Source organism: Gossypium raimondii, chromosome 9 (assembly GCF_025698545.1).
Source record: "Gossypium raimondii isolate GPD5lz chromosome 9, ASM2569854v1, whole genome shotgun sequence".
Lineage (NCBI taxonomy): Eukaryota > Viridiplantae > Streptophyta > Magnoliopsida > Malvales > Malvaceae > Gossypium > Gossypium raimondii.
In genome coordinates, this window is record NC_068573.1 from 6,477,860 (window position 1) to 6,492,501 (window position 14,642).

A 14,642-nucleotide genomic window follows, 5' to 3' on the forward strand; every position below is an offset into this window, starting at 1 on the left:
AAATAAATTTATAATTTTTCTCAACCAATGACCTTGTCATTAGTGTGTTACCGTCATAGAATATCCTTATCTCTTTGGGTTAGATGCATTAACTTGATGTTATTTTATCTCATGCACTAAAACAAAACTATCATATACCGACAGATGAAATCCGCCACTATAAGTATTAAAATCCATCAATATAGGTCCAAAAACCTATATTGATGGCCAAAAGGGATACCAATGAAATAGAGTATAGTTTAAATACCAATTTGTAGGTTAAGTCTAAATGTACATGCATTTTAATTTTTTTAAGAAATGAATGTTATAATATTTTATTAAATTTTATTACCATTTATGATGTATTTGGCCCTCCAAATTAAAAAAAAAAATCTTTTTAGTCCTCCATTTAATTTTTCTCATTTTTAGCCCTTAAATTTGCGATTTGTGTCAAATCACCTCAAAATGAATGGAAAAATTAACATTTTAAACTTTGCTAACATGGCATACATGTGAATTGGCACCTCGATAACACATCAACATTTAATTAATTTTTTTATTTTTAAAAATTCAAAAAAATATAAAAAATATTTTTTAAAAAATAAAATCATTTAAAAATATAAAAAAATATTTTTTAAAATTTGATAAATTTAATTAAACGTTTACATATCATCCACGTGACAATCTACGCGCATGTCACGTTAGCAAAATTAAAAAGACGTTAACCTTTTATCCATCTTGAGATGATTTGACAAAAAATACAAATTCAAAAACTAAAAAAAAAAACCAAAAAAATTAAATAAATAACTACAATATTTTTTTTTTTTGTAAAATTGAATCACAAAAAATTCATTATGCCTTATTTTAATTTCTGGCTGTCTGTGAAACATCATATCCTAAGACCCATATATAAATATAAACAAGTGTCGTTACAAATAGTTCCTAAAATGAACTTATATTTCTTGTGCAACCCTCCAACCTTAACTAAATAATTAGAATATTTCACTTCTTTAGTAAACTCAGTCCACTACAGCTTCCTAATGGGAACAGACACCATTTCTTTCCACCACTCTACCATCACTCACCCACTTCCAAAATAAATAAACTACAAAATGAACGATGAATCCAATGAAAGTTGACCCTCAAAACCCAACTCAACATTGTCTTATCCAACAAAAATCCTGTTATATTCCGTTGCATGTTTAATTTATTATTGAAAATTCAACTTCAATTAAGTTGTTCTCGGCTCTATTCGGTCTTTGCCTGTTTCGCATAAAACAAAAAGCTCAAAGGAATTTAATATTTACATACACACATATATACGTATACGTATATATATGTGCTGAAAAACAGAATATGGACAAGTAAAATTTTCATGGACGGACCAAATTTGTCTTTAATTGTTCATAGATATCATCGACATGTTTGTTTGGACTTAAAACAATAATTTATGCAACAAATAACGAAACATAATAGCTCCAAAATTTATAACCATAATATATATACATGAATTCTTACTATGGGATCAAGCAGCCATTGGAAGATCGACAACCAGCAAAAGAGAGAATAAAGAAGAAAAGCAATTAGAAGGGAAACAAGGGATGGAAATGATTATGGTTAAGGATGAATCTTACCAAAGAAGGCGTCGTATGAGCTCCGTATATGGTGATGTTCAAGCCGTAAAATGTGTTAAAAGACGAAGAAGAGACCGCAGTGATGTCAATCAAGGTCTGCAACAAAATGATCAAAGCAGCAATGCTCCTGCTGCTGCAATCACTGTGAAAAGAAGTTCTCGGTTTCGGGGAGTCAGCAAGCATAGATGGACAGGCAGGTATGAAGCTCACTTGTGGGATAAGCTTTCATGGAATGTTACACAAAAGAAGAAAGGCAAACAAGGTAAAAAAACTATTTGTCTTCATTGCATTTCAGTTCATTTTCACTATAACTTTCAATTTAGGATGCTTACATGTTGCATGATTTGTCTGTGTCTGGAATCGGCTCGGGGATCCTGCAGTTTACCTTGGTGAGTACATCACAAGTTGTTTCACTTTTTCTAACACATATATACAACCCGAAGTCTTGTATATATTAAGGTGAAATAACAATGGTATGTTATATGAACTTTGATCAGGTGCTTATGATGATGAAGAAGCTGCTGCAAGAGCATATGATTTAGCTGCACTTAAGTATTGGGGGACGTCAACTTCCACTAACTTTCCCGTATGTATTATATCTTATATTCTTATTTAACAACTATGATTATCTTCTATTTATGTTACTCGGATTCAGTTTTCAGTGTTGGATACGGATGTTGCAAGAAAAATAATGGGTTCGAGCAACATAGTTTTAATTAAAATTGTATATTTAAACACCAAATCTAACTCGCTCAACGGTTTATGCAGATATCAGATTATGAAAAAGAGATTGAAGTAATGCAGACTGTAACCAAAGAGGAGTTCTTGGCCTCATTAAGAAGGTAAACCCTTGATCTATCAAATCATAAACTAATATAATTATCTAAAGGCTAAATAGTTAACATCTAATGGATTTTCTTTGTTACAGAAAGAGCAGTGGGTTCTCAAGAGGAGTATCCAAGTACAGGGGAGTTGCAAGGTACTTTTGTTAATAATCTAGTGACCTATGCTCTTATATATTTGGAGGATCATATACTCGTACGTTGGAGACACGTGTTACATTACAGGCTAAAGATTCCTTGGATAAAACTTGCAGGCACCATCACAATGGAAGATGGGAAGCAAGAATAGGGAGAGTGTTCGGAAACAAATATCTATACCTTGGCACTTACAGTAAGTTCAATATGGCAACCTTTCAGCCATGGATGGAAAATATAACATTTCTATTACCCTAAACGACATGTTTATACGATTTGCAGACACACAAGAGGAGGCTGCTCGGGCTTACGACATTGCAGCAATCGAATATAGAGGGATCAATGCAGTGACCAACTTCGATTTAAGTACTTATGTAGGCTGGTTAAGGCCTGGGATGACAAATAATTATCGAATTGCAGCTAACGAAACACCAGCAACGGTCGAACCCGAATCGGTACAATCAACAAGTTGTTACAGTCCAATAGAAGAATCTAAGCCCTCAATCCACTACCCTTTTGCTACAGATTACTTCAACTCTCCTCAAAAGCAACAACATGTTGTTGAAACCAAACTCCCAGTATCATACAAGTCTTCATCACCTACTGCATTAAGTTTGCTCCTTCGATCTTCGGTATTTCGAGAACTGGTAGAAAAGAATGCAAATAATGTATCAGAAGATGAAAGCAGTAACAGTGATGCAGATAATGAACAAAAGAATCAACAATCAGGACGTTCTGATCATAGTGATGAGTTTGGTAGGCTATTTTATGATGAAATTGGTAGTGGTTTCTCATTATTTTTCTCTCCAACTAAAGATAGCATACAATTGCAAGAAAATGAGCTCCCTTTCGTTATATGATCTACCAAGAAAGGCTGCGAGATAATGACCGTTTTGATCCGAAAGTCTCTATACATATGTAGTGTGTATGGTTTAGAAACATAGGAAAGTAGCTAATGGTAGCATTGGGGATGGCTTGTAAAATCTGCAATGTTGTAAATTATAACATCTATATTTATGTTCATCTACAAAAGTCGAGTATTTGTAGATATATATTTAGATGGTAATGCATAGTTCTCGAAAAAAAATAGTTTGTATAAAAATACTGTATAGTTTGTTTGAAAATAATGAGAAAATACATGCACATTTACCAACTTGTATGGTACGAAAAAGCAATAAGAATTTTATAATGAAGGGTCAATTAGAGCTTAATAATGGGAACAAACACCATTTCTTCGCACCTGTCTAAATGATACCAAAAAAATAAACAACAAATTGGAAGATGAATCCAATGAACTTGATGAACTCGAAAACCGAAATTACCATAACGGTCTTTTCAGACTTTTTTTTTGCGAAATGACCATTTATGCTAACTGCGAACTGCGAACTCTTCACCAAAGCAGCTCATCAAGAACTATGAGCTCACCAAAATGTACAAGCTCACCAAATATGTGAGCTCACCAAGATCGCTAACTCACCAACACTGCGAGCTCTTCACTCTGCAAGTTGCCAACTTGCACTGAAACTATGATAAATTTTGATTAAACATTTTGGTAGGCAATTAGACAAAAACCAACAAATGAAAAAGGAAGTTATGTGAATCTAGTCATTGAATTAAGCCAAGCTGTAATATATTATTATTATTTTGAGCTAATTTAAGCATAATTTTTCATGTAAGCTAAGTATCAGTTTTTTAATGAAATAGTTTACCAAAAATTAACTTCTCCATTTTTCATCTTTTTTACTTCTATTTTCAACCTCTCATTCATCAAAAATCCAACAATTGGTATCAAGAGTCATTTATCTTTGAGGCCTGTTTTTTTAATAAAAAATGTCTTCAGCAAACTTTACACCACCACCCCCTATTTTTACAAGTGAAAACTACCACATCTAGGTAGTAAAGATGAAAACATATCTTCAAGCCTTCGATTTTTGAGAGGTTGTAAATGATAAATAAAACCACTAGTGCTGAGGTCAAATCCACTCTTGCTCAAATGAAACAGCGCAGTGAGGAATGTGCCATAAAACATAAGGTGATGTCTTGCCTACAAAATGGTGTTTCAGACGTGATCTTCATAACAATCATAGCTCGTGAAACTCCCAAACAAGCTTGGGATAAGCTCAAAGAGGAGTTCTAGGGATCACAGAAAACAAGGCAGCAGCAGATGATAAATCTCAGACGATATTTTGAAAACCTCAAAATGAAGGAAGTTGAGACGGTGAAGCAATATTCAGATCGAACCATGGCAGTGGTGAACCAGATAAGACTGCTAGGTGATCAGTTCCTTGATAGTCGAGTAGCTGAGAAGGTGATTACCACACAACCTGAGAGATACAAATCAATGATATCCTCACTAGAAGATTCAAAGGATCTATCAACCATCTCACTCTCAAAGCTAATCTATGTTCTATATGCTCTAGAATAAAGAAGGGCAAACAGAGAAGAAGGACATGCTGAAGGAGCTTTTCAAGCTAAAAACAGAGAGGTTGCAAGCTCCTCAAGTCAGAAAGTAAAGAAGGGTTAGTGAGACAAAAAGGAGAAGTCAAAGAAAGATAGTGGAAAGAAAAAGTGTTTGCACTACAAGAAGTTGGGTCATCCTGAGAAATTCTGTTAGTTCAGGCCTAATGCTCAATGCAAAAACTGCAAGCAGCTTGGTCATGTAGAGAAAGTATGCAAAAACAAACAGCATACTCAACAACAAAATACAGAGGCACAGACAACAGAAGCAAAAGAACTCATGTTCACAGCCTCTTGCGAAGCCCAGCTCGCAACACCATGCAAACTCACCAACGGAGTAAAAAAGAATTGGCTCATATATAACAGGTGTACAAGTTACATGACAGCAGATGCGGACATCTTCAAGAATGTTGAAAAAAGGTTTCATTCCAAGGTGAAAGTTGGAAATAGCTAATATATTGTAGCAGTTAGAAAAGGAAATTTTTTAATCAAAACTGCATCAGGTACTAAACTTGTTACAAATGTTCTTTTAGTCCCTAACATAGATCAAAACCTGCTAAGTGTAGGATAGCTGCTCGAGAAAATTTACTCGGTGGTATTCAAAGAAAACAAATGTCTAATTATTAATTCAAGTGGATGCAAGCTCATATCAACAAAGATGGCAGATAGAAGTTTTAATGTTAACTGGAACTTAGAACTTCAGCAGCATATACCAGCTTGTTGGATGAAACAAAACTATGGCACAGAAAAATGGGACATGTTGAATACAAACCCTTAAGTCTAATGTCCAAGAATAACTTGGTTGAAAATCTATCAAAAATGGTTGATCATGAAAATGTATGCAAAGTATGTCAGCTTGGGAAACAAGCGAGGTCTTCATTTCCTACGAACACAACATGGCGAGCCATTGAAAAATTACACTTAGTACATACTGACACTTGCAGACCCATGAAAATAAGTTCGCTAAATGGAAGTAGGTACTTTGTGTTGTTCATAGATGATAGTAAAAAGTTTTGTTGGGTGTACTTCATGAAAAACAAGTCCAAGGCGGCTGAAATCTTCTTCAAGTTTAAAGCTATGGTTAAAAACCAAAGTGATTACAAGCTCAAAATGGTAAGATCAGATAATGGGTCAGAATACACATCAAAGAAGTTTGAAAAGTTCTGCGAAGAGTCTGGTGTTCACCATTAATTGAGCAATGTATACACTCCACAAAAAAATTGGAGTAAGTGAAAGAAAGAATAGAACTGTGATGAATATGGCTCGCTACTTACTGTTTGAAAGTAAATTACCAAATGATTTTTGAGCAGAGGCAGTAAACACCGTTACTTACCTGGTAAACAGACTACCTACTAAAACTGTTGAAGGGAAGACACCATTTGAAGCCTGGTATGGTTTTAAACCTTCTATTTCACATTTAAAAGTATTTGGTTACACCTATTTTGTTCATGTTCCAGGAGAGAAAAGAAGCAAGCTGGACAGTAGATCACAACCAGGGATACTTGTTGGATATTCTAGTGTTAAGAAAAGATATAGAATCTATAATCCTTTCACCAAAAATGTGATCACAAGTAGAGATGTGAAGTTTAACGAAACAAAAATTTGGAATTGAACTACAATAGAGGAGGAGATGTGTGAACAAGGGAGTCCAAGACCGTATCTGCAAACCACTGTAGACCAAACTAAAAATGATGTAGTTGATGAACAACCAGTACGAGGAACCAGGTCCATCACTAAAATCTATCAACAGTGTAATTTGGCGAAGCAAGAACTAGTCACTTTTGAAGAAGCTACTCAGGAAGCTGAATGGTGAACAGTTATGAATTAGTGTCAAATAGGTGTTCAGAACCAAGAGGAATCCTAATGGATCAGTCAACAGATATAAAGTGAGGTTGGTTGTGAAAGGGTTTAGCCAATAATATGGAGTAGACTTCACTGAAACCTTTTCCCCCGTTGCAAGGTTTGATACCATAAGACTGCTACTAACTCTTGCTGCTCAAAAGGGTTAGAGAGTACATCAGATGGATGTGAAGTTAGCCTTCCTAAATGGTTATTTGAAGGAAGAGATTTATGTTAAACAACCACAAGGGTTCATAGTACCTGGGTGTGAGGCCAAGGTGTATAAACTGCATAAAGCGTTGTATGGTTTGAAGCAAGCACCAAGAGCGTGGTATGAAAGAATTGACAGCCACTTTACAGAAATGGGTTTTGAAAGAAGCATCAGCAAGGCCACTTTATATGTGAAGAAAACTAGTAATATAATACTACTCATTATTTTATTATTTTACTTGTAATTGGCAGCAACAACAAACTGGTAATTATATTCAAAGATCAAATGCAAGAAAAGTTTGAAATGTCAGACTTAGGTGAAATGACATACTTCCTCGGTCTGGAGGTGAACCAAACTCACAATGCAATCTTTATAAACCAAAAAGGGTTCACTATAAAAATCCTACGAAGATATAGCATGGAGAATTGTAAACCTGCGAACACCCCTATTACTCAATGTGAGAAGCTCACCAGCAATGAAGATGATGAAAAAGTTGATGAAACAAGCTACAGAAGCTTGGTGGGATGTCTGTTTTACTTGACACCATCTAAACCTGAAATCATGTTTGTTGTAAGTCTGTTATCAAGGTTCATACATTGTTGTAATGTGAATCACTATAAGGCAGCAAAAAGAGTTCTACGATACATAAGAGGAACTCTAGATCATGGAGTGAAGTTTATGAGGACTGAAAAGATCAAGCTACTTGGGTATCCAGACAGTGATTGGGATGGATCTTTTGAAGACATGAAGAGTACTTCAGGCTATATCTTCACTCCAGGATCGAGTGTGTTCTGTTGGAGCTCAAAGAAACAAGAAACAGTAGCACGACCAACTGCTGAAGTTGAGCATGTCACAGCATCAGCAGCTGTAAATTAAGCCATTTAGTTAAGAAAATTGCTGAATGATTTAAATTTGAAACAAGAAGAAGCAACAAAGATCAAGTGTGATAACTAATCAGCTGTTGCAATTGCAAAAAATCCAGTGTTCCATGGTAGAACAAAACAATTTAAAATCAAGTATCACTTTGTAAGAGAAATGGAGCAAGCTAAGGAAGTCACATTAGTTCACTACAGTTCGTAAGACCGGTTAGCTAATATTCTAACAAAACCTCTTAGGAAGATGAGGTTTGAAAAGATGTGTTGTAACACCCCAAACCCGGCCTAGACGTTATGGCTGAATCTGGTGATATCACATTGAAGTGTTTTTCAAAAACATAGTTTCATTGAAAACCCGTTCCATACTAATTCACGTTTATTGAAAACTCAAGTTGTCTTTAGCAGTGTGTTGATCATATTAGTTTGTTACTATATTTAAAACGTTGTTTGATGTGGAAACTTTTACATTATTTTACGAAAATTAGTGTCTTTGAAAACAATTACCTTTTGAAAACCCGTCTTTTTCTACAACTAGCAGTTTATGTCAAACTAATTAAATAAAAACCCCAATTTAAAGTTTATAACTTTAAAGAGGCATTTTTACATAAAAATACCCAAATTCAGTTACTTATAAATCAGAAGCTAAAAACGAAAGCTGATGCGGTTGTGTGGCCATCATCGAGTCCCTCGCAGCACTGACCCGCCTACAACTAGGGATTCCCTGTACAGTTAAACAGAGGGGTGAGTTTACGAAAACTCAGTGTGTAATCCTCTAACAAGCAAACAGTCAATTAAACAATAGATAAATGCAGTTTGGGCCTGAGCCCGTTACAATAACAGTCCAGTTTAGTGTGGGCCTAAGCCCTTTCCCATAATAGTAAACGATTGGGCTTGAACCCATCACAATGCCAGTAATCAGTAGGGCCTTTGCCCCATTTCAATAATAGTATCAGTGGGGCCTTGGCCCATAACAGTAACAGATATTAGTCATGCAGTGAACAATATGTAATATTATTAATCGATGCAGTAACAGTACAAAATCATTAATCAGTACAGATATGCAGTTAGAAATCCTACCAAATCCAGCCTCTACGCACCACTCTGTCTCACCAAACACACCATGTGGGGATAAAATCGACCCCCCCAGCCAGACATACCAAGATTAGCACCTGTTGCGGCACTAAACAGTATTGTAGCAAAGTTGCCAGTAAAATAAATGGCATATAGCCATCAGTAGATCCACAGTCGTCTTGGGCGGCCCATGCAACCTTATCAGTACGATACACTTCCTCCAAATATAACAACCCATCCCCATGCAATGTATCGTGACATAATATCATACGTGTATGCAAAATGTCATGCTCAATCATAGTCATACATATCATAGAGCAAATCAGTCATACATAACATAAGGCCATAACAGTCATTTCATCTCCTAAGGGTATAACAGTCATTTTATCTCCTAGGGGTATAACAGTCATTTTACCCTATGGGGGTATTTCGGTCATTTTACCCTATTAGGGTATTTCGGTCATTTTATCCTATGGGGATATTTTGGTCATTTTACCTTATGGGGGTATTTATGTCATTTTACCCTATGGGAGAATTTCGGTCATTTACCCTATGGGGGTCTCGGTGTAGATATCGACCTCTCGAACGATTTGCAGTCGCCTCAAGCGACTCAGGTAACCTAAATAGTCATAACAGTGTAAATGGGCCCAAAGCCCATTACTCGGCCCAAGTGGGCTCACACGCTCGTGCGGCCTGTTTAGCCCAGATTTTGCCACGGCTATGAGATCTATATCGCCTAGTCCAATATTTGCCACAATTCGTGGATTTCATCCGTGTGGGGCCCACAAGCCCTTTGAGCCCACATAGCCCATTTCAGCCTAACGTGGCCCATTACAGCTTAAGCCCATGCAAAAGCTCACGGAGGCCTCTACAGTCCATCGCCAATGTTTCGTGGGTTGGGCTTACCACACGAGCGATCGGACGCGTGTGTGGTCTCAAACGTCGTATTTCCAGCTTTTCGACTTTTATCGTTCTACAGTTACAGTGGGGTGTTTACACACCTGTTTACAAGAAGATGCGCAGACAATCCTCGAACACTTTCGAACCTATGTTCACCCGAAACACTCGTTTAACCACATATCAATTGAATTTAAAATGAATCATATTCATTACACATAACTTCTTGATTGACATTCACTTACCTTGATTGAACAACCGAATCCCTAAACACTTCACTCATCGAAACAATGTTGGTCACTAGATCTCAGGATTATTACCTGCAATCCAGTTGAAACCCCTTAATATCAATTATCTATTAGACCAATTTAAGTCAAAACGAACACCAACTTACTGAAAGTATAAAACCGTAAAATAAGAATGGTATACAAAATCGACAGAGAGCAATGAAAAAGTCGGCACAAAGAAGGTAGAAAAAAGGAGCAAATTGGAAAGAAGGGAGGTGAATGGTTTAGGGGTTGAAGAGGTTTCGGTAGAAGGTAAAAAAATAAAAAAAATGAAAAAGGAGAGAAAATAGATTAGCCACCAGTAGAATTACTTGGAAAGGAAAGAAAAAGAGACAATTGAGAGAGGCAATATTCGGCCAAATAGAGGTTGCCAACACAAAAAAAAAACGAGACAGACGAATATGCAAAAACCCCTTACCACATCGGCCTTCAAGCAAAAAGAGTGAAAACACCACACAAAATCGGCATGAAAAGTACAACAAAAATGAGCAGTATGCACTCTAGTTGAATTTTCCTGAGTAACAAAGTCCATTTTCGGCACACCTCTCCTCTCCCCTCACTTCCCTTGATTTTCTCCTAAAATCTCTCCCCTTATCCCTCCTTAAATCACTCCACCGATTTCTCCTCAACTCCCCCAACAACTCCATTCAAATTTCATTCAAACTCCCCTTAGCTGTGTTTCAATCCAACTCCACTACCTACACAACTCAAGCAGCAAAATAAATACTCCATTGCATAACCCAAAACTTGAACCTCAGACCTCACAGTTACACAACACACCACCTTGCCACTAGACCACAAGTTATTTTTGTGTCATAAAACAAGCACTATTATTTATAAAGCCTATATGTTAGTGTCCAGATTCATTTAAAAGCAAAACTAAAAATTCTGCAAAAGCCAAGACTTGAACCCAAGCTTCTCAAACACTCTCATACACACCCAAATCGCTTAGCCATTAAAGCAAACAAGCAATTTATGTCACTTCCTTGCACAACTAAATATTTATGTACAGTCTCCTAACTGCTCCATTGTTCAAAACCTATTTCTTCTAAGCCCAAAATTCGAGTTGTTACAATTCACCCCTCCTTAAAAGAAATTTTGCCCTCGAAATTTCCAATTATCAAATCAGTCGCATAGCACAGACTCCACCACTACGCTTCTGCTACGCACTCTAGTTCCAAATTAGGTATATGGCCAAACGACAAAGACCTAACTCAAACACCTCTATGGCCTCTACCATGGCCTATTATACCTCGTTCGTGTGTACCTCTTATGCTCATATCAAATAACGTATTATCTGTTTAAGAAGTTTTATGTATCAGTTTGTAATTCCAGTAATTATTAACAGATGTCTTATGAAAAGCAGTAATCAGAGTTTTGTTTTCGCAAATCAAGGTCTCCCTACAGTTTCCAGTTTCCTACTGTCTCAATTTACTCTAACTAATGAGTTTCAGCACAGTCCTACTATCTATAGTAGTCTCTCAATATATTTCAGTTCAAGCAGTCTGCAATATAGAGAAAACTTACGGATTTAGCGCTAGAGGCTCGGTGTGTCACACTTGTAAACCTTCCAAAACACTTCAAGAACAGTTTTCCAGAAATTCCAAATATTTTCAAAACCCATTCCACAGTCGAGTTTTTCAACTTGGCTCTGATACCACGAAATGTAACACCGCCAGATTCGGCCATAACTCCTAAGTCAGGTTTGGGGTGTTACATGTGTTATGATATTAGAGTTCAAAGCATGGAGGTTAAGGAGGAGTGTTGTGAAATGACCATCCATTGCTAACTACGAACTGCAAGCTTACCAAGATTGCGAGCTCACCTATGAACTGTGAACTGCGAACTCACCAGAACAGCTCACCAAGAACTATGAGCTCACCAAAATGTACGAGCTCACCAAATGTGCGAGCTCACCAAGATCGCGAGCTCACAAACACTACGAACTCACCAAGCATAAGAGCTCACTAGACTTGTCCATGGGCCGGGCGGCCCGGCCCGACGGCCCGCCCGAAATATGGGAGGATTCGGGTAAAAATATAGACACGAAATATGGGCTTGGGCAAAAAAATGAGGCCCGTTTAAAAAACGGACAGAGCCTCAGGCACCATTTTTTTTGCCCGGGCCCAGCTCGGCCCGGCCCGAATATAATAAATATATTTTTTTTTAATTTTAAAATAATTTTATTTTATTTTTTTATTTTTAAAATAATTTTTTAATGTTTATTTTAAAAATGGGCTGGGCCCGGGCCTAGGAGGCGAGCTGAAAATTTTTTTCGGGCCCGGTGGACAGGTCTAGAGCTCACCTGTGAGCTCTTCACTCTGCAAGTTGCCAACTTGCCAACTTGCACTGAAACTGTGGTAAATTTTGATTAAACATTTTGGTAGGCGATTAGACAGAAACCAGCAAATGAAAAAGGAAGTTACGTGAATCTAGTCACTGAATTAAGCCAAGTTTTAATTTTTTTTTTTAGCTTATTTAAGCATAAACTTTTTTATGTAAACTAAGTATAAGTTTTTTAATGAAACAGTTCACCAAAAATTAACTTCTCCATTTTTCATCTTTTTTGCTTTTGTTTACAACCTCTCCTTCATAAAAAAATCCAACAAGTTTGTTGTGAAGTATTAATCAGTCATGTCTGAATTCTTCATAGTAAACGAAAACCAGTACTTCTTTCTTTGTTTGTTAGTTGAATTTTGTTTAAATTTTCCAATCTCGTATTGGAACTATGATTTTAATTTTAACAGTATTCGAGTTTGACAGCTTAACTTCTTTAGGGTGCTACTATTCATGAGGTTTAAAGGTGATTACTTCAAGGGTATAAATTTAGCAATAGACTTTATTTGGTTAAATTGCTTGGGGGTTTCCTATTTTATAAGGTTTGGATCAAATGAGTCCTTATATTATTAAATGAATCAATTTAGTCCTTATACTATTAAAAGAATCAAATAAGTTCAAATTGTAACAAAGTTAATATTTCTTGTATAAAAATGTCTTGAAAAATATTTTCTTAATTGCAGTTCAATTCCAAATAAAAGATTTCATTTACGAGACCATAATTTTTTAAAGTATTAACTTTGTTAAATAATAATTGATATTTTTAAAACATTCCAATTTAGCATTATTTGATTCTTTTTAATAGTATAATTAAGGACTAAATTGATTCAATTAATAGTAGAAAGACTAATTCCATCGGTTCTCTATAATAGTCAAGTACATGCACCGATTTTTTTTTTAATTTTCTCAATCTAGAAATTTGATCAGTTTATAACAATGAAAGGACTTTACGGAATTCGTGACTTGCGAAAATTTTTTTTTTTGAATTTTCATATATTTGTTTTATGAAAAACAACTTGGTCAATGGAAAATAAACCCATTTTCCTGTGAATTGATTTACTCTTTTAAAAAGCGTAAGTCATTTTTTTCCAAAAAAGAGCTACGGCATGTAAGGGCAAAATCAAGAATTTTGTTTAGAGGGAACCGAGATAAACTTATAAATTTTGGGGACAAAACTAAAAATTTTGTATTAAAAATATTTGAATTAAATTATTAATTTTTCAAAAAAACTAAAATTACAAATTTTTATTTATTCAAATGTGAAAAAACTAATTTTTTTTTAGGAGGTGCTATAAAAACATTTTCCAGGGCAAGGACTACACCTATGCCTGCATAGTAACTTTATTTTCATATAAATATTAACTTGCATCAAACCTAATATCAATATATTAAAATAAAAATGTTATTTTATTTTTAGAAATATTAAAATATTAAAATAAAATATTATAATGTTCAATATTCATACATATTTAATTATTTATATTTAATAATATAATAATTTATTATTACAATTTATTATTACAATTTTATTTTAATAATAAAATTTGAAAAAATAATTTTAATTTTAAATAATATTCTTAATATATTATTAAAAAATATTTATACTAATATTTTAATAATAAATATATATATATTAAAATTTATAAATATTTAATAACAAATGTTTTATAGTATAAATTATTAATATATTAATTATATAAATATGAGTATTTGTTTAAAACATATTTAATTTCACTTATCTTTTCCAACTCAAAATGTTACTATACATCCTCATATATGTAATACATGTATTCTAAATTAAATTTTAATTAGTTATTGTTTACTATCAAGTTTATATATGATATTAATTATTATAAAATAAATTATTCTTGCCGAAAAGAAAATGCTACTATAATATTTTTGTAATAAATATATTTATGTTGTGCTTGTTTCATTAAGAATAACTTTTAAAAAATGATTTCAGGAAAATTTGTCAAATGACAGAAAATATTTTACGCATAATCATCCAGAAAATCAATTCATTTCCTGAAAATCATTTTCCAAAAGTTGTTTTCAGTGAACCGAAGGTGACTAGTGAA

The 14,642-nt window shown here is 34.7% G+C and overlaps 1 protein-coding gene across 1 annotated transcript; it reads left to right on the forward strand.

Moving 5' to 3' along the window:
- Window positions 1-1,580: 1,580 nt before the first annotated feature.
- Window positions 1,581-3,622, forward strand: LOC105797822 (AP2-like ethylene-responsive transcription factor At1g16060). The gene is made up of 7 exons (XM_012627731.1): window positions 1,581-1,875; window positions 1,994-2,002; window positions 2,111-2,199; window positions 2,382-2,455; window positions 2,542-2,592; window positions 2,710-2,786; window positions 2,873-3,622. Exons 1-7 carry the CDS (start codon window positions 1,581-1,583, stop codon window positions 3,448-3,450), a joined length of 1,173 nt encoding a protein of 390 aa, XP_012483185.1. The 3' UTR covers window positions 3,451-3,622.
- Window positions 3,623-14,642: the final 11,020 nt, after the last annotated feature.